This window comes from Saccopteryx leptura, chromosome 9 (genome assembly GCF_036850995.1).
Source record: "Saccopteryx leptura isolate mSacLep1 chromosome 9, mSacLep1_pri_phased_curated, whole genome shotgun sequence".
In the NCBI taxonomy this organism is placed as follows: Eukaryota; Metazoa; Chordata; class Mammalia; order Chiroptera; family Emballonuridae; genus Saccopteryx; species Saccopteryx leptura.
The window spans coordinates 3,030,288-3,056,732 of NC_089511.1; the positions used below are offsets into that span (position 1 = coordinate 3,030,288).

General features: G+C 47.8%; 1 protein-coding gene across 1 annotated transcript; it reads right to left on the reverse strand.

Annotated features, from left to right (window-relative positions):
• Nucleotides 1-1,099: 1,099 nt before the first annotated feature.
• On the reverse strand, nt 1,100-26,334 carry VPS35 (VPS35 retromer complex component). Its single transcript, XM_066348928.1, has 17 exons — nt 26,244-26,334; nt 18,643-18,741; nt 16,917-17,013; nt 16,220-16,343; nt 15,589-15,771; nt 14,405-14,618; nt 12,837-12,920; nt 12,451-12,560; nt 10,613-10,709; nt 10,368-10,516; nt 8,816-9,023; nt 8,367-8,522; nt 7,703-7,825; nt 5,301-5,480; nt 4,611-4,850; nt 3,630-3,773; nt 1,100-2,059 (listed from the first exon to the last, which is right to left on the reverse strand). The coding sequence occupies exons 1-17, from the start codon at nt 26,244-26,246 to the stop codon at nt 1,880-1,882; spliced, it is 2,391 nt and encodes a 796-aa protein (XP_066205025.1). The 5' UTR covers nt 26,247-26,334; the 3' UTR covers nt 1,100-1,879.
• Between the last annotated feature and the right edge of the window lie 111 nt (nt 26,335-26,445).

Here is a 26,445-nt window from a genome sequence, read left to right on the forward strand (position 1 = left end):
TCATTCAATCTTTAAACCAGGAATACTCGTATTCCCATTTTACAGATGAGGAAGCAGTCATCAAGAAGTAAAAAGAGCCTGACCAGGTGGTGGCGCAGTGGATAGAGCGTCGGACTGGGATGCGGAAGACCCAGGTTTGAGACCCCGAGGTCGCCAGCTTGAGTGTGGGCTCATCTGGTTTGAGCAAAAATTCACCAGCTTGAGGCCCTGGCAGGTTAGCTCAGTGGTAGAGCGTCAGCCTGGCGTGCGGGAGTCCCAGGTTCCATTCCCGGCCAGGGCACACAGGAGAAGCGCCCATCTGCTTCTCCACCCCTCCCCCTCTCCTTCCTCTCTGTCTCTCTCTTCCCCTCCCGCAGCCGAGGCTCCATTGGAGCAAAAGATGACCTGGGTGCTGAGGATGGCTCCTTGGCCTCTGCCCCAGGTGCTGGAGTGGCTCTGGTCACGACAGAGCAACAAAGCGACGCCCAGGAAGGGCAAAGCATCGCTCCCTGGTGGGCGTGCCGGGTGGATCCTGGTCGGGCGCACACGGGAGTCTGACTGCCTCCCCGTTTCCAACTTCAGAAAAATACAAAAAAAAAAAAAAAAAAATCACCAGCTTGGACCCAAGGTCGCTGGCTCAAGCAAGGGGTTGCTCGGTCTGCTGAAGGCCCGCAGTCAAGGCACATATGAGAAAGCAATCAATGAACAACTAAGGTGTCACAATGCGCAACGAAAAACTAATGATTGATGTTTCTCATCTCTCCGTTCCTGTCTATCCCTCACTCTGACTCTGTCTCTGTAAAAAAATAATAAAATAAAATTTAAAAATAAATGAAGTAAAAAGAAAAAATTAAATTAAGAAAGGGAAGTGCCGCCCAGTTGAACACAGCACATGTAGAATTAGAAGCTAGCTAAACTCCAGAAACACCCCTGAAGGTCTCTGCCAGGTCATGACTGAGACAGGCTGGCAGCAGCAGAGGCCACCAGAACAACAGGTGTGACAAGCCCCACAGCCAAGAGCTTCCGGGTCACAGCCAGGCTATGTCATCATCACCTCCACTCTGTAGGCATTCTAATAGTTGCTTTTATGAATTAAATACCAAAGGAAAAGAGTCCAAAATTGTTAATAGCAATTTTATTTTCACGGGTGCAAAAAAAAATCGTGATAACTGTATGACGCATTTCCCCCTAAATTTACAATGGAGGTTATACATAAATTATATAGATCACAAATTTTCTATTTTATACTATTTAGAACAAAATTATTTTGATAAATATGTCAAGAGGACAACATAGGTTCTTAATGGATGGCTGAGTCCAAATATGCAAAATATAGCTTCTGATTTTGAGCATGGTGCTTTTAAAATTCTCAACATGCATTAATATATTCTAGTTTTAGGGAAAGTATTATACACAGCCTTATCTTGCATTTAGGGAGAAGCCCAAGCTGACTTTCACAGACAGTATTCCTCTCATCTAAATTCATCCCAGATTGGACTAGAGAACACAGACACTCCCAGGTTAGTATACTCCCAAGTAATGGAGGAAATTCCACAATCAACAACGAAACAGAACAGGAAAAAAGGAAGGAGAGTTTCATCAGTAGCCACAGGAAGTGGTTTTTAAGTATTTCTGTTTTGTTTTTTACAGATCACAGGAATGGTAAATAGCAATCAGTCATGCTACTTTGGGTGATCAGACAACCTGAACACTTACAAAGTGAGTAACTTTATTAAGGTCTTGAAGGTGAGTGTCCGGAGGTGCTGGGTCAAACACATCACAGGTAAGAAACAGGAGACCTACCTCAGCATTTCTGAAAGGCACAATCTATGGAAGGGAGACCTAGTGTGACAAAACCCTCACTGGGCGTACACGGAAGGGAGAGCGGCGGGCCTGCCCCTCACAGGACGAGGCCCTCGTAGATGGGCCCCTCGGACTCCGGGGACTCCCGCCGCAAGCGCAAGTGCTCCAGGGTGTTGTGGAAATGTTTGTTGATCTGCTCCGTCTCTTCACTGGACTCAAGATTGGGTAGGTCTTCTCGGATCTTCTGGATAAGCTGATTCAAAACCTGAATCGTGACCTACAAAAAAAAGAGTATATACAAGGTCACGATCAAGCACGTTACAGAGAATTGAAGGTGATTTAATAAAAATGTTTTGAGGAGCTTGTGTTACTCTCTTCAATTAACAGAGTAATTATGGGGGGAAAAAAAAAGATGAGAATAGGGTTTCCTGATTTGAGCAACAACTATTGGTTATTCATCCAAAGAAAAATAAAGTTGAAAAATACAGAGCCGTATGAACCAGTAAAAGAACAATAGAAGCCCTGGCCGGTTGGCTCAGCGGTGGAGTGTCGGCCTGGCGTGCGGGGGACCCGGGTTCGATTCCCGGCCGGGGCACATGGGAGAGGCGCCCATTTGCTTCTCTACTCCCCCACCCCCACCCCCCGCCCCACCTTCCTCTCTGTCTCTCTCTTCCCCTCCCGCAGCCAGGGCTCCATTGGAGCGGGGATGGCCCGAGCGCTAGGGATGGCTCCTTGGCCTCTGCCCCGGGCGCTGGAGTGGCTCTGGTCGCGACAGAGCGGCGCCCCGGAGGGGTGGAGCATCGCCCCCTGGTGGGCGGAGCGTCACCCCTGGTGGGCATGCCGGGTAGATCCCGGTTGGGCGCATGCAGGAGTCTGTCTGTCTCTCACCGTTTCCAGCTTCGGAAAAGTGCAAAAGAAAAAAAAAAAGAACACTAGAAAAATATTATTTATTTTCATGTATTTTTATTTTTTAGTGACAGAGACAGGAAGTGAAGACAGATGAGAAGCATCAACTCATGGCTGCAGCACCTTAGTTGTTCATTGATTGCTTCTTATATGTGCTCTTATACAATGGGGGGGCCTCCAGCCGAGGCAGTAAGCTTTTGCTCAAATCAGCGACCTCCAGGTCATATCTATGACCCCACGCTCAAGCTCATGAACCACTGCTCAAGCTAGCAACCTTGGGGTTTTGAACCTGGGACCTCAGCGTCCCAGGCTGATGCTCTATCCACCGTGCCTCCACTAGTCAGGCAATAGCAAAACAGTTATTTACCTACAATCCTGACCAACACTGTACTGCTAGAAGCACAATGCATCATTCTTTTTTTTTTTAAGACTTTATTCATTTTAGAGAGGGGAGAGAAAGAGAGAGAGAGAGAGAGAGAGAGAGAGAGAAGGGAGGAGCAGAAAGCTTCAACTCCCATATGTGCCTTGACCAGGCAAGGCCGGGTTTTGAACTGGCAACCTCAGTGTTCCAGGTCAACGCTTTATCCACTGCGCCACCACAGGTCAGGCTGTATCATTCTTTTTTAGGAATTATTCTAAACTTGTATGTGATGACAAATCAGTCTACTATTTAGCATTTGTAAATTATTTTGCATTTTTTAAACAGACAGTGACTATTTTTGTTTTTATAAACTATTGCTGAGCAAAAGACTTGAGAATTTCCTTGCACATAATGAGTTCTTCCGTTATAGATGCAGCCATACAAGCAGAGGAGAATTTTGGAGTCAGACTAGTAGGTAGACTCTCCCAACCACGACCCTCATACACAAAAAAGAAATCATCAGATAAACTTCTGTATGTATCAGACCTAAGAGCAGGGAGGGAAACGTTAGTTCACTTACCGCATCGTTCTCTTTTTCATAAAAATAGATGTATCTGTTCAGAATTTCTATAAAGAGTTGCACTTGTAGCGAGGGGTCCATGCACTGATTTGCTATTTTTAGAGCTTTCTTTAGACATTCCATGACCCTCTTGCCTCCGTGCAGCTAGAAGAAAAGGGGGGCAGGGTGAGGAGATGAACGGGTCCCAACTGTCCCAGAACACGAGAAAATAGACACCACACTACTGTGCCTCTTTCTCTTTTTTAAAGGGACACAATGGATTTAAATCTTCATTTTTTCTTAAAGTACACAGCTATTATTTTAAATCCAATATATTAGTTTTGTATATTTAGATATGTCTTATATTACATACAGGCCTGTGGGTTCAGTTGTAGACCACAATAAAGCGAGCCACACAACTGCTCTGTTTCCCAGGGCGTAGGAAAGTTACGTTTACACTATGCGTGGTCTCCTAACTGGGTAACAGGAGGGGCCGAGAAGAGAGAGACGGAGGAATGGCTGGTCGGTGAGCAGTCAGAACACACGATTTATGTTCCCCACTTATATGGGTGCACTCAGGACACCCCACAACAATTACAGTAACAACGTCAAAGGTCACGGGTTACAGTAATAGTGAAAAAGCTTGAAACCCTGTGAGAATTGGCAGACCGCGACAGACATGAAGTGAGCACATGTGCAGGAAAATGGTGCGGACAGACTTGCCCGGCGCAGGGCGACCGCCCTTCAGTGTGTAAAACACCCGCGAGCACAAGAAAGTGTGCGTGGACACTAGGCACACCGCAGCGTGTGTGCTTTTCAGAGGCAGGGGTCTAAACCTGCTGTTACAACAGACTCAGAGTGGAGGCTCAGGACGGGATGTAACTGTGTTACCTTCCTGTTCGTTCCTTTTCACAGAACAAAGCAGCTTTCTCTCAGGCCCCTGAGCACCCCCCACGTGCCGCCAGCCACACGCCACCACGCGCAGGACCGGCCTGCCCTTACCTCCTCCCCATTTCGGTCTGTGTTTCTGCCGGACCAGAAGAGGTGGGCACAGGTGCTCACGGCTCGGCCCTGGTCGGGTTTCTTCAGGAGTTTGGAGGCGGCAAGAGCGCACTGGGTCCGCAAGGGCTCGTGGTTCTCTTCGCTGAAGCACTTCATCCGCTCGAAAGTCCCGATGATCAAGGTGATGGCCGCCAGCTGGGCTTTGGAATCACTGATCTCGTCCTCGTACAGAGAAAACGCCTGGTGGACATAGAGCAGCGCACTCTAGGCACCGAGCACCTGCTCGAGCCTTTTCCAAAGCAGCTCCCCCAGCCCCCGCTGGTGAGGCAGCTGCGGCCCCTCCGATCAGAGCACACTGGGCCTGCGGAGAGCACGAGGCCGCGACAGTGAGGATGCTGACAACCAGAGATGCGTCTTAACTCTCGTTTCACCCGGTTCCCCAACTGAACTGACAGAGGAACGTTTTCTTCCATGAAAGTTTTATGATGACCCCCCTGGAAACCCTAAAACTCATATCAGCACCCAATAACTGACCAATTTCCCACCTCCAAACCAGTCAACGTGACTAGAGGCCTAAGAAGTCCCAGGACGATGGAATAGGGCAGTGACTAACTCGAGTAAACCCGTGTGCACCGCTATCATGACAGCAGGCGACGGGACCCCGCAACCCAGAAGGGAACAGGTTGTCACCTGGGACATGAACTCATACGCTACTGTTTCGTGATTTTCGAAACCAATTTCTCCAGCAGCCAGAGCCCCTTGAAGAAAAAGTCGCAAGGGTAACTCCGCCAACTCAGCTTTGATCAGAGCGCTGATGGTCTGGTGGGCAAACGAGAAAATCTTCTGGCATTTCTTCTCCCATTTGTCATCCTACAATGAGAAAGGATTGTCTCATTACGTCAAGTTCAGGGTCGGCTCGCTCAAGAACACTTACGTGTGCGACACCTGTACGGACAGACGGAGAAAGCATGGAAGCAGGGCTGTTCCCCACGGCCTTCCTGCTGTTTCATTCACGAGACGTACTAACTCAGGACGCCTTCTCAAACAGCCACGTGAGCTCACTGGCTTAGAAGCTTTATATATATTAGGCATTTGTTCTTTCTCATCCGAAAAGCAACACATTCCCAAATTGGAGAAAATCAGGAAAATAAACAAAGCAAAAATTTTAAAAATTAAAACCATCCCTAAATCTAAAACCCAGCAATAATCATTAACATTCTGATGTGAGTTAACTTCCTTTCTTTTTTCCTTGCAAAGGTCGCGTAACTGGCATCTCTGTGTATGGTTCTGTTTTCTACTTCACAGTAGCTCCCTGAGAATTAAACTGGGCTCACGCTGCACACAATGTGTATCCAACATCTTTTCTTTTAATATTTGTGTGGGAGACAGGCTGCAAGCTGACAAGGACCTTATAGCCTAGGGCTTAGTTTAAGACTAAGCTCTTCCCCACCCTTTTAAGACCAAGATCTTTTCAACACCCTTTTTAAGACTAAGCTTTTCCCCACGCCCTTGACTGTTGCAAGGTGGGGGTGGCGAACTCTTACGAGGAATCTCATATGTGCCTCAGATGAGTGACCTTGTATCAGAGACTTCCTTATTTACATATGGCTTGAGGCTTTAATTCTCTACACTATATAATAAAGTAGACCTGGGCTACTTTGTTCTTGCCATCAGCTTGCAGGGCCTCCCGATCCCATCCTACACTATATAATAAAGTAGACCTGGGCTCTCACTCTGTTCTTGCCATCGGCTTGCAGAGCCTCCCGATCCCATCCTACACTATATAATAAAGTAGACCTGGGCTCTCACTCTGTTCTTGCCATCAGCTTGCAGGGCCTCCCGATCCCATCCTGTTCTCTTTATTTTCTCCATTCCGCATCGTTCTCCCTCAGGACCTGGAGTTACTAGTCACTCGCGCTGGTTCACGGCGTGTTTGTCATCACAATTTTCACCATGGATACTAAAGTCATTAAATCACTGTATTCACCAGTACATAGTCCACAAACTGGACTTGGCATAACGTACTTATCTCTCCCCTTTGGAAACGATCTACAATACCATGATGAACGATTTATATGCACAAAGCTTTATTCAATCCCGTGTCCTTAGTATACATTCCTAGAAGTGCACTTATGGGCCTTTTAAGGCTCTAGTAACATAATGTCAGCCTCCTGGAAAGACTGCATAAATCTGCGTTCCCACCATTACTGGGTGAGAATGGATTCTCTCCACACCACTGCCTGCAGGTCAGACTCGTTACCAGGACCCAGAGCAATCACCCAAGTGCACAGTGTAGCACGTAGTATGTAAATTAAGAAAGTACTATTATAGTTGCTCTGCTCTAGACACACTCACAATGTCCACGCACGAGGCTGGGAAGGGACAGACAAGAGGCTTGCCCAACCAGACCGGCAGAGAGCCGCCAGTCCCTGCCAGTGGTCTATAAACACTTCATGTCCCATCAAATTTAGTTTTCTGAGGATCGTTCCTTAACATGTACCTGCTGTCCAATGCTGAGTTACATTCCACTGAGATGTTTTCTACAGAACTATACCACTGATGACTTCAGCCGTAATTCTGCTGGTGAAGGAATAAGCTCATGAACAATGGACACAACTCCAAAGGTGATTCAGTGACGGGCTTCCAGACAGGTAAGGACTCCGAGCCGGCCCTCCCCCTGGGCGGGCTGAGCCAGGCTGGCCCAGCGCAGACCCTGCAGCAGCCTGCACATGACAGCTGCCCTACAGAGCCCAGCAAACAGCGCTTGGCAGGAGCTGCAGTGTTCTGAGCCTACCGTGTGGTACGCCGACCATGGCTCACGAGTGACTGAAGCACTGGAAAAGCATCAAGCATAACTTTAAACTGGTTTAATCTTCCATTTCTAAGTGTTGACTGTGTTCCTCGGGCAGTATGCAATGTACCAACACACTGTTGGGGACACTGAACACAGGACGGGCAATGGGCTGACAGCTATGGAAGATGGGATTATGACAGCCCTGTCTTTGTGTGTGTTTGAACCTCCCTGTAATGACAAACTAAGACACACATGGGGAGGAAAAGGGGAGCAGTGACATACATAAACGCACACCCACCACTTTAGAATTCTGCTTGTAGCGGAAGGCCAGCTGGTAGGCCGCAAACACCAGAGGCGGCAGCGTGAAGCGGATCCGCTGGTTCCCACCAGCTCCAAAATGTTTTCGTGCTGTGTTTAAAATCTGACCCCCAAAAAACAAACAAAAAATAATAATAATAACTTTTGTGCACTGTGATTAATTACCTACAACTCTGACCGAGGCTCCGCCCCTCGAACCACTGCCAGGCCTCCTAGGAGGCACCACACCTCTCTGATCTCGGGCAGTCACCACCCCTCCCCCTTCACTCTCTCTCTCCCCTCCACTCCTGCAGCCATGGCTCGAATGGTTCAAGCAAGTTGGCCCTGGCACTGAGGATGACTCTACCGCCTCAACTCAGGTGCTAAAAATAGCTCAGTATCTGAGCAACAGAGTGATACCCCAGATGGGCAGAGTATCGTCCTATGGTGGGCACACCGGATGCATCCTGGTCAGGGAGCATGCAGGAGTCTGTCTCTCTGCCTCCCTGCTTCTCACTTAAAAAAAAGTTATGGATTCCACTTAACCCGATTCATTTGCAATTCCTTCAAAACCTTCTATGACCAGTTACTTTGGCCTATTTGAGAGACATCTGTGTCTGACACTACTGGAGCTCTGAAAGGTTATAGGAAGTGCTAATGCTTACCAAGTACTGCTGATCAGGGTCCTCAGACCGCAGGAGGTGAATGAATCTGCCCACAAGGCTCTGCTCATCGGCAAAGTCCTCGGGATCGGGGTCTTCTATGGGCTGATCTGGCTGGTCCTGAATCAACGTGGACACTAAGTTCATTATGGAATCCACCTATCACATGGGAGACAGAAACCCCGGGGGTGAAAATCAGTATGGAAAGCCACTGTCGAAGTGTTTCTAGTTGTGTAGAGTTACAACTGAGTATCAATAGAGCTCCTTTTCTACAAGCAGGTATGTGCACACTGACACAGACAGAAGTCTGGAAAGAGATACAGCAAATGTTATTCTCCTTCTGGGGAGATTACAGCTGTTTTATCATTTCTTCCTCACACATCTCCAGTTTGGTAATTTATTTGATGAATAAGCCAACTGCCACAGTACAGCGTTGGCTGGCATTCTCTTACCTGGTCTTGGGAGACAATTTCTGTGTTGTAATCCAGGACATTGCTAAGCACGTAACAACTCATGCTCTTTCTGGACTCGTAGTCGAAGTACTCAAAGAGTGGGTGGAAATGCTTTAACTTCAAGACTGTTAAGACGTTGTTGTAGGTGTCCACAGGGATCTTCAGGAGTCGGGTGAGCTCCTTGGAAACCGCACTGCTGGTGGCGATGCTACAAAAGGAAACGGCAGCCTCACTGGGCAGAACTGACCGTCCACATGCCCACGGCCCTCGCCTCGTGCAGGCTGGCAATGTTTCCAAGGAAACGGGTCACGTGGGTCACCCCACTCCAAAATAGTCCAATGACCTCCTTCCAAGATGCCTATCTGAACACACTCACCTATTAATGTCCTATTGATACAAAATGAGATATAATAACGACACGCTGTAGAGCTGGCATTAAAATAACTGTCTGGCTTTTGCTCTTTCAAAGAGAAGTATTTTAAGTGGTAGGTATGGCCCTAGGTGGTCAATAAGTACTATACATTCATGACAAAAATAAGTAGGAAGAAAAATGCACGCAAAACCAGCAATTCAACAAAACAGGAAGAAAACAAACTATTGCTTCTGTGTCAAACACTGGCAATTCAGGAAGATCAGGCTGATTTGAAGGCAGCAGCTGTCGGCATCTGTGTAGACAGAGGGACGTCCAGCTCTTGTACAAACTTCAGGGGTCGACTTTCTAATCCTTCCCTCTGTCTAACTGCTCTGTAAACTCACTCAACAAGGGAAGAGAGACACCGCTGTTACACTCAAGATCTGAAACGCTTTTCAGTTCACAAAATAATGGGAGGGACCAAAACAAACAGGGAACTGGAAAAGGGTCAAAGAGAAAGACCTTCCTGGTGTAGCCCGACCACTGCACAGAGCAGGGAAGGGGAAAGACTGCACGAGCTAAAACACAGGTAGCGGGGGCCTGGCTCGACCCCACGTCCAGAGCAGGGGAGGGTGGGCTAGCGAGGGGCCAGCAGAGAAAGAGAAAGGGACCGGAAGTGCCCCAAAGGCCCTGAGAGGTGCCACCGTCTAGGAGGGCAGCTGAGGACGCTCAGAGGAAGCAACAGAGTAGTCCGCTTTCCCTGATGCTATCAAAATCAAAGCTCAAAACAAAAAAATATTTCAAAGCAATTTAATTTCCACACCTTAAATACACACATGCCCCTAACTTCTCAGAAGTTACCCATTTGAGGGAACCACTTCTTATAGAAATACTACTTGACATAAAGAGTTTCTCTACCAGTTTAACAACTAAATCATTCATCTATACAAAGGGGTCTGAAGTGGAGACACTGGTACCTGATGCTGCCTACAGTCTGTGAGTGCCACTTCTTGACCGACATCCACAACCAAGTAAGTAATCGCCACTCTCTGCCTTGATTAGCACCAAATGTGTCAACAGGAACAAATGCTTAACGCAAGACAAACGCTGACATTTCAAAAAGGAACTGAGACAGAAAAAGAAGTGTGGGACATAAACGTGCCTTAGAGGGCTTTTAAAAAATGTATAAATCTGACTTACTGTTCGAGGTTGAGCTTATTAAATATCTCCACTGTAGTTTCTAGAACTTTGTCGACATAGTCCACACGGTCAGGGTAACACTTCATGGCGAGGTTGATGAGGGAGACTTGCAGAGAAACGACGTCCTCTGAGGGCATGTCTTGTCTAGACTGGAATGTTGACAACAGCACAGGGTTTATTTTACCAGGATGGACCATCTGAGAAGTGTCGCAGTGTTGAGGACTGAGGAGAGAAGCCACACATACCTGTATTACCGTAGCCACCTGCTGTGAGAAGATGTCAAAGAGCTTGATGTCTGCCGGGATGCCTGGTCCATCCTCACGGTGAGCAAATAACGCTAATCTGGAAAAAAACAAAAAAAAGCCTTATTTTAAAAGACATAGGACTCTGGGTAATGGGATCATAGATGACACTTTATTCTTTTTCTTCTCTGTATTTTCTACAAGTGTGTGTCTCCGAACATTGAAATAGGTTTTCAAAAGGACAAGGAATGTAGCCATCATTCCCTCAGTCCACTTTTAACTAGTTTTGCCAATGATGCCTTATTTCACTGCATTCTTACTTTTTTTTTTTTTTTTTTTAGGTGAGGAGGGGAAATATACAGACTCCTGCATGCACTCCAACAGGGATCCACCTGGCGACCTCTGTCTGGGACCAATGCTGGAATCAACTGAGCTGCTTTTTAGAGCCTGAGGATGATGCTCAGACCAACCAAGCTATCCTCAGCACCCGGGGCTGACACTTGAACCAACTGAGTCACTGGTTGCAGGAAAGAAGAGGGAGAAAAAGGAGAGAGGAAAGGGGAGAGAAGCAGATGGTCACTTCTGTGTGCCCTGACCAGGGATCAAACTCAGGACGTCTGCAAACCGGGCTGAAGCTCTACCCACCTAGCCAACCGGCCAGGGCCTGAGAGTATGCCCAATTAACATAGAATTTGTAATACCCAGGACTGAACTGCTAATTTGGAGATTTCTGCTATAAAAATTCTCAGACTTTAAAACCAGTAACGCAGACATTCAGACTATAATAAAAGGCTGTATCTGTAGAAGTAAATCCTCGCGTGGGCTGCTGGTTTCATGTCACAAGCAGCACAACACTCGGCCTGGCTGTCACGCAGACACGTATTCAAGCCACATCAAAGGCCAACCTTCATACTTTTAAACAAGACAAAGGGCTACAGAACTAAAATTTAAACCCAAAGCAAATGTACTAATATATTAATACTTTAAAATTCTCCTTTAAAAAAACGTAATGGCAGAATGATTACGAGAACATCTTCAGTCATCTATGTATCTTATGGTTACTTGATAAAGAAGACTCCAGATCCAATTGACACCCACCGGGAGATAACTTTCATCTTGACAAGAAACAACTTTTCGCCCTGGCCGGTTGGCTCAGTGGTAGAGCATCGGCCTGGCGTGCAGAAGTCCCGGGTTCGATTCCCAGCCAGGGCACACAGGGGAGGCGCCCATCTGCTTCTCCACCCCTCCCCCTCTCCTTCCTCTCTGTCTCTCTCTTCCCCTCCTGCAGCCAAGGCTCCATTGGAGCAAAGATGGCCCAGGTGCTGGGGATGGCTCCTTGGCCTCTGCCCCAGGCGCTGGAGTGGCTCTGGTTGCAACAGAGCGACGCCCCGGAGGGGCAGAGCATCACCCCCTGGTGGGCAGAGCGTCGCCCCCTGGTGGGCGTGCCGGGTGGATCCCGGTCGGGCGCATGCGGGAGTCTGTCTGACTCTGTCTCTCCCCATTTCCAGCTTCAGAAAAATACAAAAAAAAAAAAAAAAAAAAAAGAAATAACTTTTCTTCTTTACTGAGCTCTAGATTTATAAGGTTTAAATGATGGGCCTACGTATGGCAATGTCTTTAAAAGATACCTAAACACACAACTAAAATCACTTACTGTTTCCATGCTTCCTGAACAGTACACACTACCCCCTTTCAGGCCTCAGTTAGCAAGCACTTAGTAAACATTGACACAGAGCTAAACAGTGCAGTTACATTAAAATCATTCATAAAGACGGAACAGAGACAGATGATTCACTGTCTCGAGGTCAGACCGCTGGCACTCCTGCGCCAGGAACGCTCACCTGTCGATTAAAGCAATGATTATGTTTTTCACGTTCACATTCTGGTGTAACTCCGCACAGGCCCGAAGAAAAGGGTTCAAAGTTTGAAGGTGGAATTCATCAGGGAAAACCTGAAAATCAAATCAGAATTGACTGACCAAGTAAAAACATTTCACACTAGAGTCTGGACTTACTTATGGTATTTAAAGTTCATATTTGTGAACATGGATGTTATGCTTTCCAACACTCAGAGGAGAAACACAAAGACTGAGTTATTAGTAGGGGAAAGGAATTCTTCAGTGAGAAAATCTTATTCCCTACTCTCTAAGATTATTTTCAAAACAATGACAATTTATGATCTATACATAAAATGAGTTGTTTAAAACAAAGTTAATGTTCTTACCTACCTGAATAATACACTCCATGAGATATTCTTGAGCCAAAGCATCCCTACAATTCACAACTTGCTCCAAGATCCCAGTCAAAACAATCTCAGAGAGAAAAAAAGTAAGATTATTTGCAAAATCTTTTTTTTTCTTTAAGCGAGAGAGAAAGAAAGGGTGGGGAGGGAGAGAGATGAGAAGCATCAACTCTTAGTTGTAGCATTTTAGTTGTTCATTGCTTGCTTCCCTTGATGGGAAGGGGCGGGGACTCCAGCCGAGCCAGTGACCCTTTGCTCAAGCCAGTGACCATGGAATCATGCTGATGATCCCGTGCTCAAGCCTGCCATCTCAGGGCTTTGAACCTGAGACCTCAGTGTCCCAGGCTGACCCTCTACCCACTGGGCCACCACTGGTCAGACATGCAAAATCTTAAGTCTCCTCTTTATAGCACATCTGGATTTATTAATCTGAAAATCCTATTTTAGATTTTTCTCACTCATATTTCATTTCTAGATTAAACTTTAAAGTTTAACAAACGAATTTTTAAATAAAAAAATTCTGTTTCTATTTAATAGAATCATTTAGGATGAAGCCCAGTTCACTACTTTTTCATCCTTTATGGCTTGTGCTTCTTGTCTCCTAAAAAATCTGTCTATTCTAAGGTTATGACCATTTCCTTTGTTTTCCTCTAAAAGTTTTCGTTTTATATTTTATACTTAAGTCTCTGATCCACATGTGACCTTTGACATGATACAAGGATGGGTCATAGTTCAGGGGTCGTTTGTGCACGGTTGTGCAGATGCGCCAGAAGCACCTGTTGAACAGGCTGCTCTGCACCTTTGTAAATGGCTGACTACAGACAGGTGGGTCTGCTCTGGACCGTCACTTCCAGGGCCAGCATGTCCAGCTGTTTCTGTTCATTGCTTCCACACTGTCTGCGACTGTGAAGTATAGCAGAGACCACACAGCTTGCAAAGCCAAAATAGTTACTACCTGGTCCATTATGAAAAAGGTTTGTCAAGTGTGCTTTGTTCACCACGGCTCCTGAGTGTGTCCCTCTCCTCAGCTCTGGACTGTTTATCTCAGGAAGTGTTACAGTAAATCTGTAGTAAATGTCAACTTACTTTATTTTTTATTTATTCGTTTTTTGAGAGTAGAGAGAGAAAGGGGGAGGAGCAGGAAGCATCAACTCCCATATGTGCCTTGACCAGGCAAGTCCAGGGTTTCGAACTGGCGACCTCAGCGTTCCAGGGTGACACTTTATCTACTGCGCCACCACTGGTCAGACATCAACATCAATTTAAAGAGGACAATTGGTAATATTCAATCTTCCACTCTACAAACACAAACTCAAAATACAGGGTGGGTCCAAAGTAGATTTACAGTGTGAGCCAGGAAGCAGTTTACTCTCGTGTCACTTCCACACAAACATCTGTGAACCTGCTTTGCCCCACCCTGTGCATTGTTTATTTAAGTCTCCTTTGATTGTCAATGGTCTCCAATGTGTATCATTTAACAAAAGTCTCCCAACTTTAGAGCTCAGACTAAGGGAACCTCAGGACCCGGGAGAGGCGCCGAGGGCAGACAGACACCTGCTTGTAGCGCTCCACGTTCACGCCCTCCAGCTGGCTGAGGCGCACCAGGTTGGTCCCCACCAGGATCCGCAGCTCCTGCCGCTCCCGCTCCCGCTTCTCGCGGTCCCGGCTGTGGCCCTGGTGCTGCATCCGCACCCACAGCTTGTTCATCTCTGCGAAGTTGAGCAGGACAAAGTCCATGGAGTCACTGATGTCGCCCGTTGTTTCCTCACTGCAAGGAAACGTGGAAGAGTCTTCAGACCCGGCGTCCGCACGGCAGGACGACCGCGCCACCCTCTCCTGTGTGCACGTCCGCAGCTCCTCCCCGCCAAGGCTGATGAAAGGCAACATCAACCTCACCGTATCTCTTAGAAATAAATGAGAAAAGTTTCTGAACAGGAATGAAGCTCTTCAGTGTAGCCCTCCCTGGTCAGCAGACTGCGGCTTGCGAGCCACGTGCGGCTCTTTGGCCCCTCGAGTGTGGCTCTTCCACAAAATACCACGTGTGGGCGCTACCTTGATAAGGAATGTACCTACCTCTACAGTTTAAGTTTAAGAAATTTGGCTCTCAAAAGAAATTTCAATCGTTGTACTGTTGATATTTGGCTCTGCTGACTAATGAGTTTGCCGACCACTGGCTAGGGAACCTGCCACACCGCACGGCCCACGCAGCTAGTGCGGGACCACAGCCGCGACCCCTGCCGTCACTGTGGGCAGGAGCACAACGGCTCAGACACTGGGACACAGGGCACACAAGGCAGGGCACCCCTGGGGCTTTTGTCTCTTGTTTTGAAGTTAATATCAAATGTGTGTGAAAGAATAATTAAAATCACATATATTCCAGAGTAACTAGCAGTCCAGTCCATAAATTATAAAAACTGAGACATTCAAGAAACAGCATGAAGACTGGACAGCCCATGCAAAAAGTTAAACACACTTCATTATTTCATTGTTAATACAATTTTCAAAACATAACTTATTTACAAAGTCGTATCTTCAAAGACTATTTAACAAAATGGGAAAATGCTCTCAGTCACAATGAACAAGACGGCAGTTCTGACCAGTGCTGACCCCAGGGGACGAAGCGCGACACCAGGGCAGCTGACCACGCTGAGAACTGCCCACAGGCCCCTCTGGGCACTGCTGCACCTGCCGTCTCTACGACAGAAGCGGATGGAAGGGAGGCGACGGCGGAGCCTTACTCTGTGGGCTCGCCGTCGTCGGGAAGGATGTTGCGGGTGCACTGAAGGAGGTAGTTCCGGAGAAACAGCCCCCGCAGGGGGTGCTGCACCCCGCGGCACATCTCCACCAGATCCTTCAGAATGTCCTTCCTGGACTGCGGAAAGGACTTGACATAGACCACGCCGACTGTGATCAACAGGTAGCTAGAGAAGCGTGAGGAAACATTCAATTAGAAGAAGATATTCAAGTCAACAAGTAAACTATGTCCAAACATACTGAGTACAAACATATTAAATATGCAACACGGGGACCTGGCTTTCTCCTGCACAAAGGAAAAAATATCACCTGGTATATTTATATATGCACAAACAAATATACACACACAACCATCACCTTCAAACACATTAGGAAGAGTCGAAACACTGAACAAAATATGTCCATTTCTTCTTATTTTCCAAATTCCTCAATAATTAATATAAAAAGTAAAATTAGTTATACTCTAAAACATTCCAGAAATCATGATCTACCAAAATGTTCACCTCTACCTGTTGAGAAATTAAACCACCTTACAAATGGTTCCCACAAAGCCGCTGACGGTACGGGCCACAGACGTGGGAACAGACAGCAGGGCCCTGGGCCTGGGGGACTTACAGCCGTGGGATGATGTTTCCAGCATACTGCACGAGCTCATAGAGGTCCGCCACTTTGCGCCCCTTAGCAAATTCGTCCGTCAGGTAGACCTCCAGGTAGTGCAGCTCATCCGAGATAGCCATATCTTGTCGTTAGGATTAAGGGCTCAAATAAAGCAAAGCCAACCCGAGCAAGACTCGGGAACTTGTCGGAGTCATTCAACTATTGGGCAGGTATCTTAAACGTTAGTCCTTTAAGATGGCGTGTTTAAGTGAAGGCAGAATTTCAGCTGGGCTCTCCGTACTTTAAGGGTTTTAAAAGCTGTCTGCTGAGGCAGAGCAGTGAAGACGGGGCCTGCCCACCTGAACGGGGACTCGGCTTTGAAGTGGCGCCCGCTGAACTTCTTTCCGTCTCGGAGCCTGTACAACAACCTAAGCACTGAGGAACCACCTGCCTAGCAGCCTCGGCTTCGGCAACCTTCCTGAGGGGCCTGGAAACTCAGATACTACAACAAAAAACAATGTTAAAGAAATTAAGACACAGAAAGGGGTTTTTTGATACTTTCTGCCCTCAACACATTTGCACAAAAAAAGAAATACTTCCTGCTTCAGACAATGAAGAGTGTTATATAACTCCAGAAAAAGTTAATAAGGAACAATAACCTTATCAAGAAAAATGTATAGTCAAAGTGTTCATTCTTCAACATTTCAAAAGATACAAAGTTCATAGTAGCTCTTTGGTGACAACATGGAAGTCCGGAGTTCACCAAGCATGTTAGAAGCGTGTTTCAGAGCGTCCATGAGCTTGTTTTTGTCCTAGAGAAATACAGACAGAATTGATGAGAATGCTTCCTTTAAATCAGGGGTCTCCAAACTACAGCCACGGGCCACATGCGGCCCCCTGAGGCCATTTATCCGGCCCCCACCGCACTTCCGGAAGGGGCACTTCTTTCATTGGTGGTCAGTGAGAGGAGCATAGTTCCCATTGAAATACTGGTCAGTTTGTTGATTTAAATTTACTTGTTCTTTATTTTAAATGTTATATTTGTTCCCATTTTGTTTTTTTACTTTAAAATAAGATATGTGCAGTGTGCATAGGGATTTGTTCATAGTTTTTTTATAGTCCGGCCCTCCAATGGTCTGAGGAACAGTGAACTGGCCCCCTGTGTAAAAAGTTTGGGGACCCCTGCTTTAAATAAACACTGCACTTGGTTATATAAATTCTTCCATCAAATACTCATTCCAGTGTTAAAAAGCTACAGCACAAGTTATTTTAATCATGTAAAGCACAGTTTTAGTATTACCTGGCCTTCCTCTGGGCTGAAAGAAAATGATGCAGGAGTTGTTGTCACCAAGGTGCAGAACCCAGCAAGTGTTAGTACCTGGGTCTGCAAGCTTCCTGGCCAAACGCAAACCTTTACCACCCCTGCAGCTACGAACTAGCTCTGCTGATTCACTTTCATGCAGCCAAGACAGCTGGCCGACTCTTCTGGAGCAAGGCGCTATCCTGACAACAGCTCCCACAAATTAAACCCCTCTTCAGAAGGGTCTGGGACACAACTCCTTTAGATACAGGAAATGCCATTCATATACAGAGAGGGGCAGGAACAAGCAACAGCAGGCTCCATGCCCACCCATTTTCTCCACTTTCTTTTGTGCCAATCTGTTTGCATGAAAAGCAATACAACAAACACAACTGGTAGCCTGACCAGGTAGTGGCACAGTGGATAGAGCATCAGACTGGGACTCAGAGGACCCAGGTTCGAAACCCTGAGGTCACCGGCTCATCCAGCTTGCGCACAGGCTCAGCTTGAGGGCAGGGTCGCCAGCTTGAGCGTGGGATTATAGACATGACCCCATGTTCGCTGACTTGAGCCCAAGGTGGCTGGTTTGAGCAAAGGGTCACTCTGTCTGCTGTAATCCCCCACCCCCATCAAGGCACATATGAGAAAGCAATCACTGAACAACTAAGGTGTCACAATGAAGAATTTATGCTTCTCATCTCTCTCCACTCCTGTCTGTTCCTATCTGTCCCTCTCTCTGACTTTGTCAAAAAAAAGAAAAAAGAGCACATTACTAAACTTAGAAAATGTGCAACAAGGTAAGATGTGATTATCAGCATCAAAGCAACTCGTAACTTTAAGTCCCAGCAGTTACAATTCTTAAATTTTGATCCAGAGATCTACAGTTCCTACACAGATTATCTCAATACTACCCTATCTAAAATTCTTTTAGAATTTAAAAATAAATAAATAGGTATAAATATAATTTTTAAGCTAGTGTCTACAAAAACTATATCTCTTCAGGACAGGAAGAAGCCTTCAAATTGGAAAAGCAGCGAGTAACTCGAACAGAGAGCCCGGAAACCCACCCACTCACAAACACTTCTCAGGCACCACTGCGTCCGCGGGCGCACGAAGCCGACCTCCCACGCCGGCCCCTTACCAGGCAGCGCTTCATCTGGAATGACTGCACCTTCACAGCCTGGATGGCTTCATCCAGGAGCTTCTCCTGCTCATCCTGAGGGGACTGCTGTGTCGTAGGCTGGAAAGTAAAAACACCTCCATTAAAGTCTCACTGGACTCCCTTCTACAGCGTCAGCGTCGCGCCCCCCACCTCGTCTCTGCCCCAGGCCCCCACAGAAGGCTCAGCCCAGCCCAACACCTCAAACCCATTTATCAGCATTTGACAACTACTGAACAGAGAGCTCCGCCCAGTCACTGACTGTAGCACGACATTCGTGAAGGAGAACTGTCACCTGTACAGAGAATTTATTCCCTCAGAAACTGACTGAGCTCTCTCCTAACAGGTCACCCTCAAAGAAACACGGGGGCAGTTTGTGGCTAATACATTCTGATTCCGTCCAAAACGTAGGCATCGACCCACCTAATTCTTGTGAAGGTATACAATCTACTCAAATCTTTAAAAGCATCTTTTTGTCTAGACTACTTTTCATGTGCATTTTAGTCTATTCTTAGAACAAGGAAGTAGTTTATGGAACACTGACCCCCTTAAGAAATACGTAACAAGGGATGGAACAGCTTAGAAATGAAATAGCTGAGGTCACTGTTGCCGACTCGTGGTCGAATGCGACAGAGTCCTCTCAGCTGCCTCACTCGTCACCTCAGATACCGAGACCCAGCGTTATGGTGGACAAAATACAGGTGGACAAGTAGGTTTATACTTGTTCATATGAAAAATAATACCATGATTAACAATGGTGATACAAGAATAAACTGTGTTCCTACCTTTGCCCCTCCCTGCTTAGCTAGATACTCTTCGCCATCAGCGATAACCTACTCACAGAATGAGTCAGACCTACCTGTCAAGCAGAATGAACCACTCCAACCTCTAAGTGGTATAAATACCGTTTACACCTTGACACAGGGTACACCATGGTTACAATTATAAATGATGGTCCTTTTTACATTGTTGGGACCCAACTTACTGCCTGACACATGGTGAACGCTTCATAAATGTTCAATGAATAAATGGATGAACTGGTGTTAGAATGCTTAGAATATATATTTAATAAAAAAAAACCCTAAAGAATCAACAGATAAACGGATAAACAAATCGTGGTATATATAAATAACGGAATGTTATTCAATCATAAAAATGAACCTAGAAAATATGTGCTAAGTGAAAGAAGCCAGACACAAAGTCCACAGTGTATGAGTCTGTCTGTATGAACCCTCAGAACAGGCAAATCGCCCACAGAAACAGAAAGGAGGCTGCTGCTAAGCCGGAGGGAGAGTGGAGGAATCGCTGCTTAATGAGGACCACAGGATTTACTTTGGGGGTGACAGAAATGTGGTGGAACTAGACATAGGTGCTGGCTGTAACACTATAAATGTACTACTACATAATTGCCACTGGACAGTTCACTTTACAAGGGTTAATTTTCCACTGTGTGAATTTCACCTGAATGAAAACAAAGTGAGTAAGATGGAACGAATGCCTTTTGCACAATGAGCTGGAACGGCGGAAGCAAGGACTTACAGAAATCTAGTTTGTCTCATTATGAACACAATTACACACTGAATTTTGAGATTAACAAAAACCCCATAAAACCCACTTCTGAAAACGTTTATAAAAAGTGAAAATGCCTGACCAGGCGGTGGCGCAGTGGACAGAGCGTCGGACTGGGATACGGAAGACCCAAGTTCGAGACCCCGAGGTCCCCAGCTTGAGCACGGGCTCATCTGGTTTGAGCAAAAGCTTACCAGCTTGGACCCAAGGTTGCTGGCTCGAGCAAGGGGTTACTAGGTCTGCTGAAGGCCCATGGTCAAGGCACATATGAGAAAGCAATCAATGAACAACTAAGGTGTTGCAACAAAAAATTGATGATTGATGCTTCTCATCTCTCTCCGTTCCTGTCTGTCTGTCCCTATCTATCCTCTCTCTGACTCTCTCTCTGTGTCTGTAAAAAAAAAAAAAAAAATTGAAAATGTTCTTGGTTTAATTTTGGAAAGAGAAAAACGATAACTGAATAATAAGCAAACCCAGGCGTCTCTTCACTTTTTCCTATGACACACTCCAGTAAAATAAGTTCCCCAGCAGCCACACTGCTTCTGAAGCATAACAAGTGTCAGAGGACAAAGTGTGTCTTTTAAACTCAATTTAAGCCCTGGCTGGCTGGCTCAGTGGTAGAGCATCGGCCGCCATGTGGAAGTCCCAGGTTAAATTCCCGGCCAGGGCACACAGGAGAAGCGCCCATCTGCTTCTCCACCACCCCCCCTCCTTCCTCTCTGTCTCTCTCTTCCCCTCCCACAGCCAAGGCTCCATTGGAGCAAAGTTGGCCCGGGCGCTGGGGATGGCTCCAGTTGCAACGGAGCAACAGCCCACATGGGCAGAGCATCACCCTCTGGTGGGTATGCCAGGTGGATCCTAGTTGGGCACATGTGGAAGTTTATGTCTCCCCACTTCTCACTTCAGAAAAAAAATAAATAAACTGAACCTAAAAGAAACGTCAATTTATACGACAGAATTGCTCACAGAAAAGGGTGGTTTCAGAGGCACAGACCACTCGGCACTGAAGAGTTCTGCCTTAAGGAAATCCCCAGAGCGTCACAGACTACCTGAGTATTTCAGTGAGGCCAAGCAATGGATTGGGTTTTATTCTCACTATCTCTGGATGCAACAGCTTTAACAACTATGAGAATCAATGGATCTAATTAAGTTCAGGTGGTCAACTTAGCGATTAAGTAATGATACATCAAGAAATTTTTATAATTTCCATTTTATTGTGTTAAAATATATATAAGAAAATTTGCCATTTTAACCTTTATATTTTTTTTTGTATTTTTCTGAAGTTGGAAACGGGGAGGCAGTCAGACAGACTCCCGCATGCGCCCAACCGGGATCCACCTGGCACGCCCACCAGGGGGTGATGCTCTGCCCATCTGGGGCATTGCTCTGCCGCAATCAGAGCCATTCTAGCACCTGAGGCAGAGGCCACAGAGCCATCCTCAGCGCCCGGGCAAACTTTGCTCCAATGGACCCTTGGCTGCAGGAGGGGAAGAGAGAGACAGAGAGGAACGAGAGGGGGAGGGGTGGAGAAACAGATGGGCGCTTCTCCTGTGTGCCCTGGCCGGGAATCGAACCCGGGACTCCCACACGCCAGGCCGACGCTCTACTACTGAGCCAACCGGCCAGGGCCCATTTTAACCATTTTTAAGTGTACGCTTCACCTTAGCCAGTTGCCTCAGTGGTAGAGCATTGGCCTCGCATGTGGATGTTCTGGGTTCAATTCCCGGTCAGGGCACAGGAGAAGCACATATCTGCTTCTTCACCCCTCCCCCTCTTGTCTCTCTCTCTCCTGCAGCCACAGCTCGACTGGGGTGAGTTGGCCCCAGGCACTGAGGATGGCTCCAGGGCCTTTGCCTCAGGCACAGAGAAAGGCTTGGTTGCTGAGCAACTGAGCAAGACCCCAAATAGGCAGAGCATCGCCCCCTCCCGGACTTGCTGAGTGGATCCCAGTCCAGGGGCATGCCAGAGTCTGCCTCTCTGCCTCCCCTCCTCTCAATGAATGTAAAAAGATAAGAAAAAAGTGTGCGTTTCAGTGGTATTAGGCACATTCACATTGTTTACAGTCATCACCACTACCCATCTCCAAAACCTTTTCACTTTCCCAAAAGGAGGCTCTGTGCCTGTTAAATCTCTCTCCACGCACTCTCCCACCCAGTAGCCACCAGTCTACTTTCCGTTACTATGGGTTTGACTTCTCCAGGGACCTCGTACACCTGGAACCACACAGCTGTTGTCCTTTTGTGTCTGGCTATTTCACTGAGCGTATCTTCAAGGTTCAAACATGTAGTAGCATGTTTCGGAAATCCCTTCCTTTCTAAGGCTGAATAACACACTATTGTATCTACAGACCATATTTTGTTTTCTTTCATCTGTGGATGGACACTTGTGTTGCTTCTACTTTTGGCTACTGTGTATAATGATTACCTTCATCTAGCAAGTAAAACTGGTTATAAAGAGATTATAATAACTCCAAACATATCTGTATAAAACTAACTCTATTTGCCTGACCTGTGGTGAAGCAGTGGATAAAGTATCGACCTGGAATGCTGATATCGCCAGTTTGAATCCCCAGGCTTGCCTGGTCAAGGCACATATAAGAAACAACTACTATGTGCTGACGCTTCCAGCTCTACCACCCCCCCTCCTCCCTCTCTCTCTCCCACTATCCTCTTTCTAAAATCAAATTTAAAATAAATAAATAAATAAAAGAACTAGATTCAGTGATCTATAAACAAATAAGGGTTTACCAAAATTTGTTTATTTTGTACCAGCTGGGTTTAAAATGAATTATTATTACAAAATAGGCTACAAATAAAAAGATAAAGCTTTGCCTGACCAGGTGGTGGCGCAGTGGATAGAGCATTGGACTGGGATGCAGAGGACCCAGGTTCCAGACCCCAAGGTCGCCAGCTTGAGCGCGGGCTCATCTGGTTTGAGCAAAAAACCCACCAGCTTGGACCCAAAGTCACTGGTTCTAGCAAGGGGTTACTCGGTCTGCTGAAGGCCTGCGGTCAAGGCACATATGAGAAAGAAATCAATGAACAACTAGGTGTTGCAACGCACAATGGAAAACTAATGATTGATGCTTCTCATCTCTCTCCGTCCCTGTCTATCCCTCTCTCTCTCTGAAAAAAAAATAAAAAATAAAAAATTAAAACTAAAAAAAAGATAAAGCTTTAATAAAACTAGGTATTTTTTACATAGTACTCATAAGACAAAGTGGTTATCATACAAACAGCCATTCTAAGAGTGTCTTTCTTTTTTTTTTTTTTTTTTTGGTGAGAGAGACAGAGAGAGGAACAGACAGACTGAAAGGGAGAGAGATGAGAAGCATCAATTTTTTGTTGCAGCATCTTAGTTGTTCAGTGATTGCTTTCTCATATGTGCCTTGACCATGGGGCTACAGCAGACCAAGTGACACCTTGCTCGAGCCAGCGACCCTGGGTTTAAGCTGGTGAGCTTTGCTCAAACCAGATGAGCCCGCGCTCAAGCTGGCGACCTTGGGGTCTCGAACCTGGGTCCTCCGCGTCCCAGTCCAACGCTCTATCCACTGCGCCACTACCTGGTCAGGCTCTAAGGGTGCCTTGATGCCCTTCCTGGTAACTGTCTCATCAAACAGGAACACATACATGAACATGTTCCCAGCAACACAAACCAGGTGACCAAAGTCTCCTCACTTGTGAACATGGACCTCCATTTACAAACGACTCTGTTCTTAGTGACCTGGATCAGAGAAAATGGAAACACTACAGAATCAGTATCAAATTAACACGTGATTAGGTCCGTATTAGCTTGAGACCCAAACCAAACAGCCCCCCCAAGTCCACACAATTATAAGGTACAGGCAAGAGCAAAGATCAACATGAACTCATCAATTATAAAACTGGTCTCCATTTCATTTTCTCTATCAAACAAGGATGACGAGAGTATTAATATCACTACAACGAAGAACAAATGAAGTGACACAAAGCTCAAGACTTGCTTACTAAGCACCTGGGCTAAGCAGTTCATAAGTGTTACCATTATTCTTACATCCCCGGTAAACACAACCAAGTATCTCCACTCATCCTAACCACTCATGTGTCGGCCAATCTCTCCACTCACATGCTGCAGATGTAACCTAACAACCCAAAGCAGCTGCAAAATGAAATAACCCATCTCGCAAAGAATGTAGCGTTTCAGCACGTTAATGCAAGTGCTAATTGAAAACTGAAGTAACAACTGAGGTAGGGAGAACTAAGGATGATGATCAGACAGGAACTTCATGAGGGAAAACATAACCTGAACACCCAACAGTCTCCAACTTCGTTTCCGGGTCCCCACCACCGCACACACCGCCAGCATTCCCTTCTCCCAGCTCTACCCATCCCGATACCCTCTCATCTCCACTTGGAGAATCTCAGCTCAGCCTCCTCCAGTCTCAGTTCCCATGTCACTTCCTGTGGTCCTTCCCAAGCTCCCCGGGGCAGGACTCTCCCCAGCAGAGCTGGTGGTGCCAACACCGCAATCCTCAGACTGCAGTCCATTCGGTCCCAGCCACTTGTCCTCCCCTTGAGACCCCTCAGCTCCCTGAGAGCCAGGGCTGTTCCCAGTGCTGAGAGCACAGTCCCTGTCACACAAGGCACACAGGATGCTGGAATAACTGAATCTGAGCCTAGAATTTTAGGACTGGCCAGAGATGCCAACACTTGTTTTCAAATGCAAAAGGGGGACTGAGTGACCTGCCCCAGTCAGAGACAAGGACTGCCACAAGGCTGATGACACCCAAGTTCCCTTTCCCAATAAAACTCAGGAGGGCAGGGCTGTGCGTCTGGCTCGCTGCTCTGAGCGGGGTCGCCCAGCACAGAACCGAGTGTACAAGACTCCTCCATTAAGTGGTGTCACATCAATCCACAAGCGCTGAGACACAGGCAAGTCCCAGTTAAACGCCCGCCCTGTTCTCACAGCAATTCCCAACCCTGGAAATGCTGAGAACAGGTGCCATCACCCTGCCCAGCAATGGATCCCAGGGTAGCGGTGCATGTTGTCTCACTTGTCACCCTGCTCCCTGGCGCTTGCACACTCGCAGGGAAGCCCCTTCTCAGCAGCCTGTCCGCACAAGGTGACCAGCCAGGCCTCTGACCCCGGCAAGACAGTGACCCGCACCCAGGGTAGCGTCCTTCCGAGGGTGCAGACCGAGCGAAACGCCCATCAAGGGCCAATGACAACTTGCCTCTGTGGGAACCAGACACGAGGGCTCCCATTTTGAGGAAGTGCCAGTTTCCCGGCCAAACAGCCACGCCACACGACGTGCTGGCCCCAGCGGGGCGCTTAAGGGGAATAAGACCCCCTGCCAGCGAGGGGGATACCGGGATGTCGTCGAAGGGGAGACCCGCAGGGCAGCCGGGGTGCCCGGCGCCGAGTGTGCACAGGTATCGGATAGCACGCGTCCTTCCAGGAAACTCGCATCAGCGAGTCCCTAGAAAGCACTGAAAAGCACTGCAGTCCACGGGGCGGCGAGGCTGGGACGGGCCAGGGCTCCGTGATGGCCCGGAGGGTGGCTATTTCCCGCACGGGAGAGAGCGTGGGGCCGGCGGGCAGCAGCAGCAGGCACCGGGGTGGGCCGCTGGCAGGGCAGCCGCCTCCGGGCGGGTCCCGATGCACCGCTGAGCCTCGGGCCGGCCGGCCGCACGCCCCCAGCCCAGCCCGACGCTCCGACCTGGCACTTGGGCTGCGATCGCAGGGGGGCGGTGGCCCACGGCGTTCGGAGGCGGCTCCCCCGGCGCCCGCAGACCGAGACGCCCCCGGGGGGAGCGGCCGCGGCGGCCGGGAGCCACCGCCCACCCCGGCGCGGGGCGGCCTGCCTGCGGCCTTCTTCCCCGGCCTGGTCCCCCCGCCCCGCAGGCCGAGCCGGGCTGGTCTGAGCCGCGAGCGGGCGGCGGGACCCCGACTCCGCCCGCAGCGGCCCGGGGCGCCGGGAGCGAGCAGGGCCCAGGGGAAGCGCCCGCCCGGGGCCCGCCGCCCTCAGCACTCACCATGGCGACTTCCCCGGACCTGCTGCAATCGGCACCCTCCGCGCGCGGAGCCTCCCGCGGTCAGGTGACGCGACGGCCCCTCCAGGCCCCGCCCCTCTGGCCCCGCCCTCGGGACAGCAGGCGACTCTCCCATTGGTCCGCGTCGAGGAACCCCGAGTCTCGCGTATTTATTGGCCCTTGCCCGAATGGGGAATGACAGACC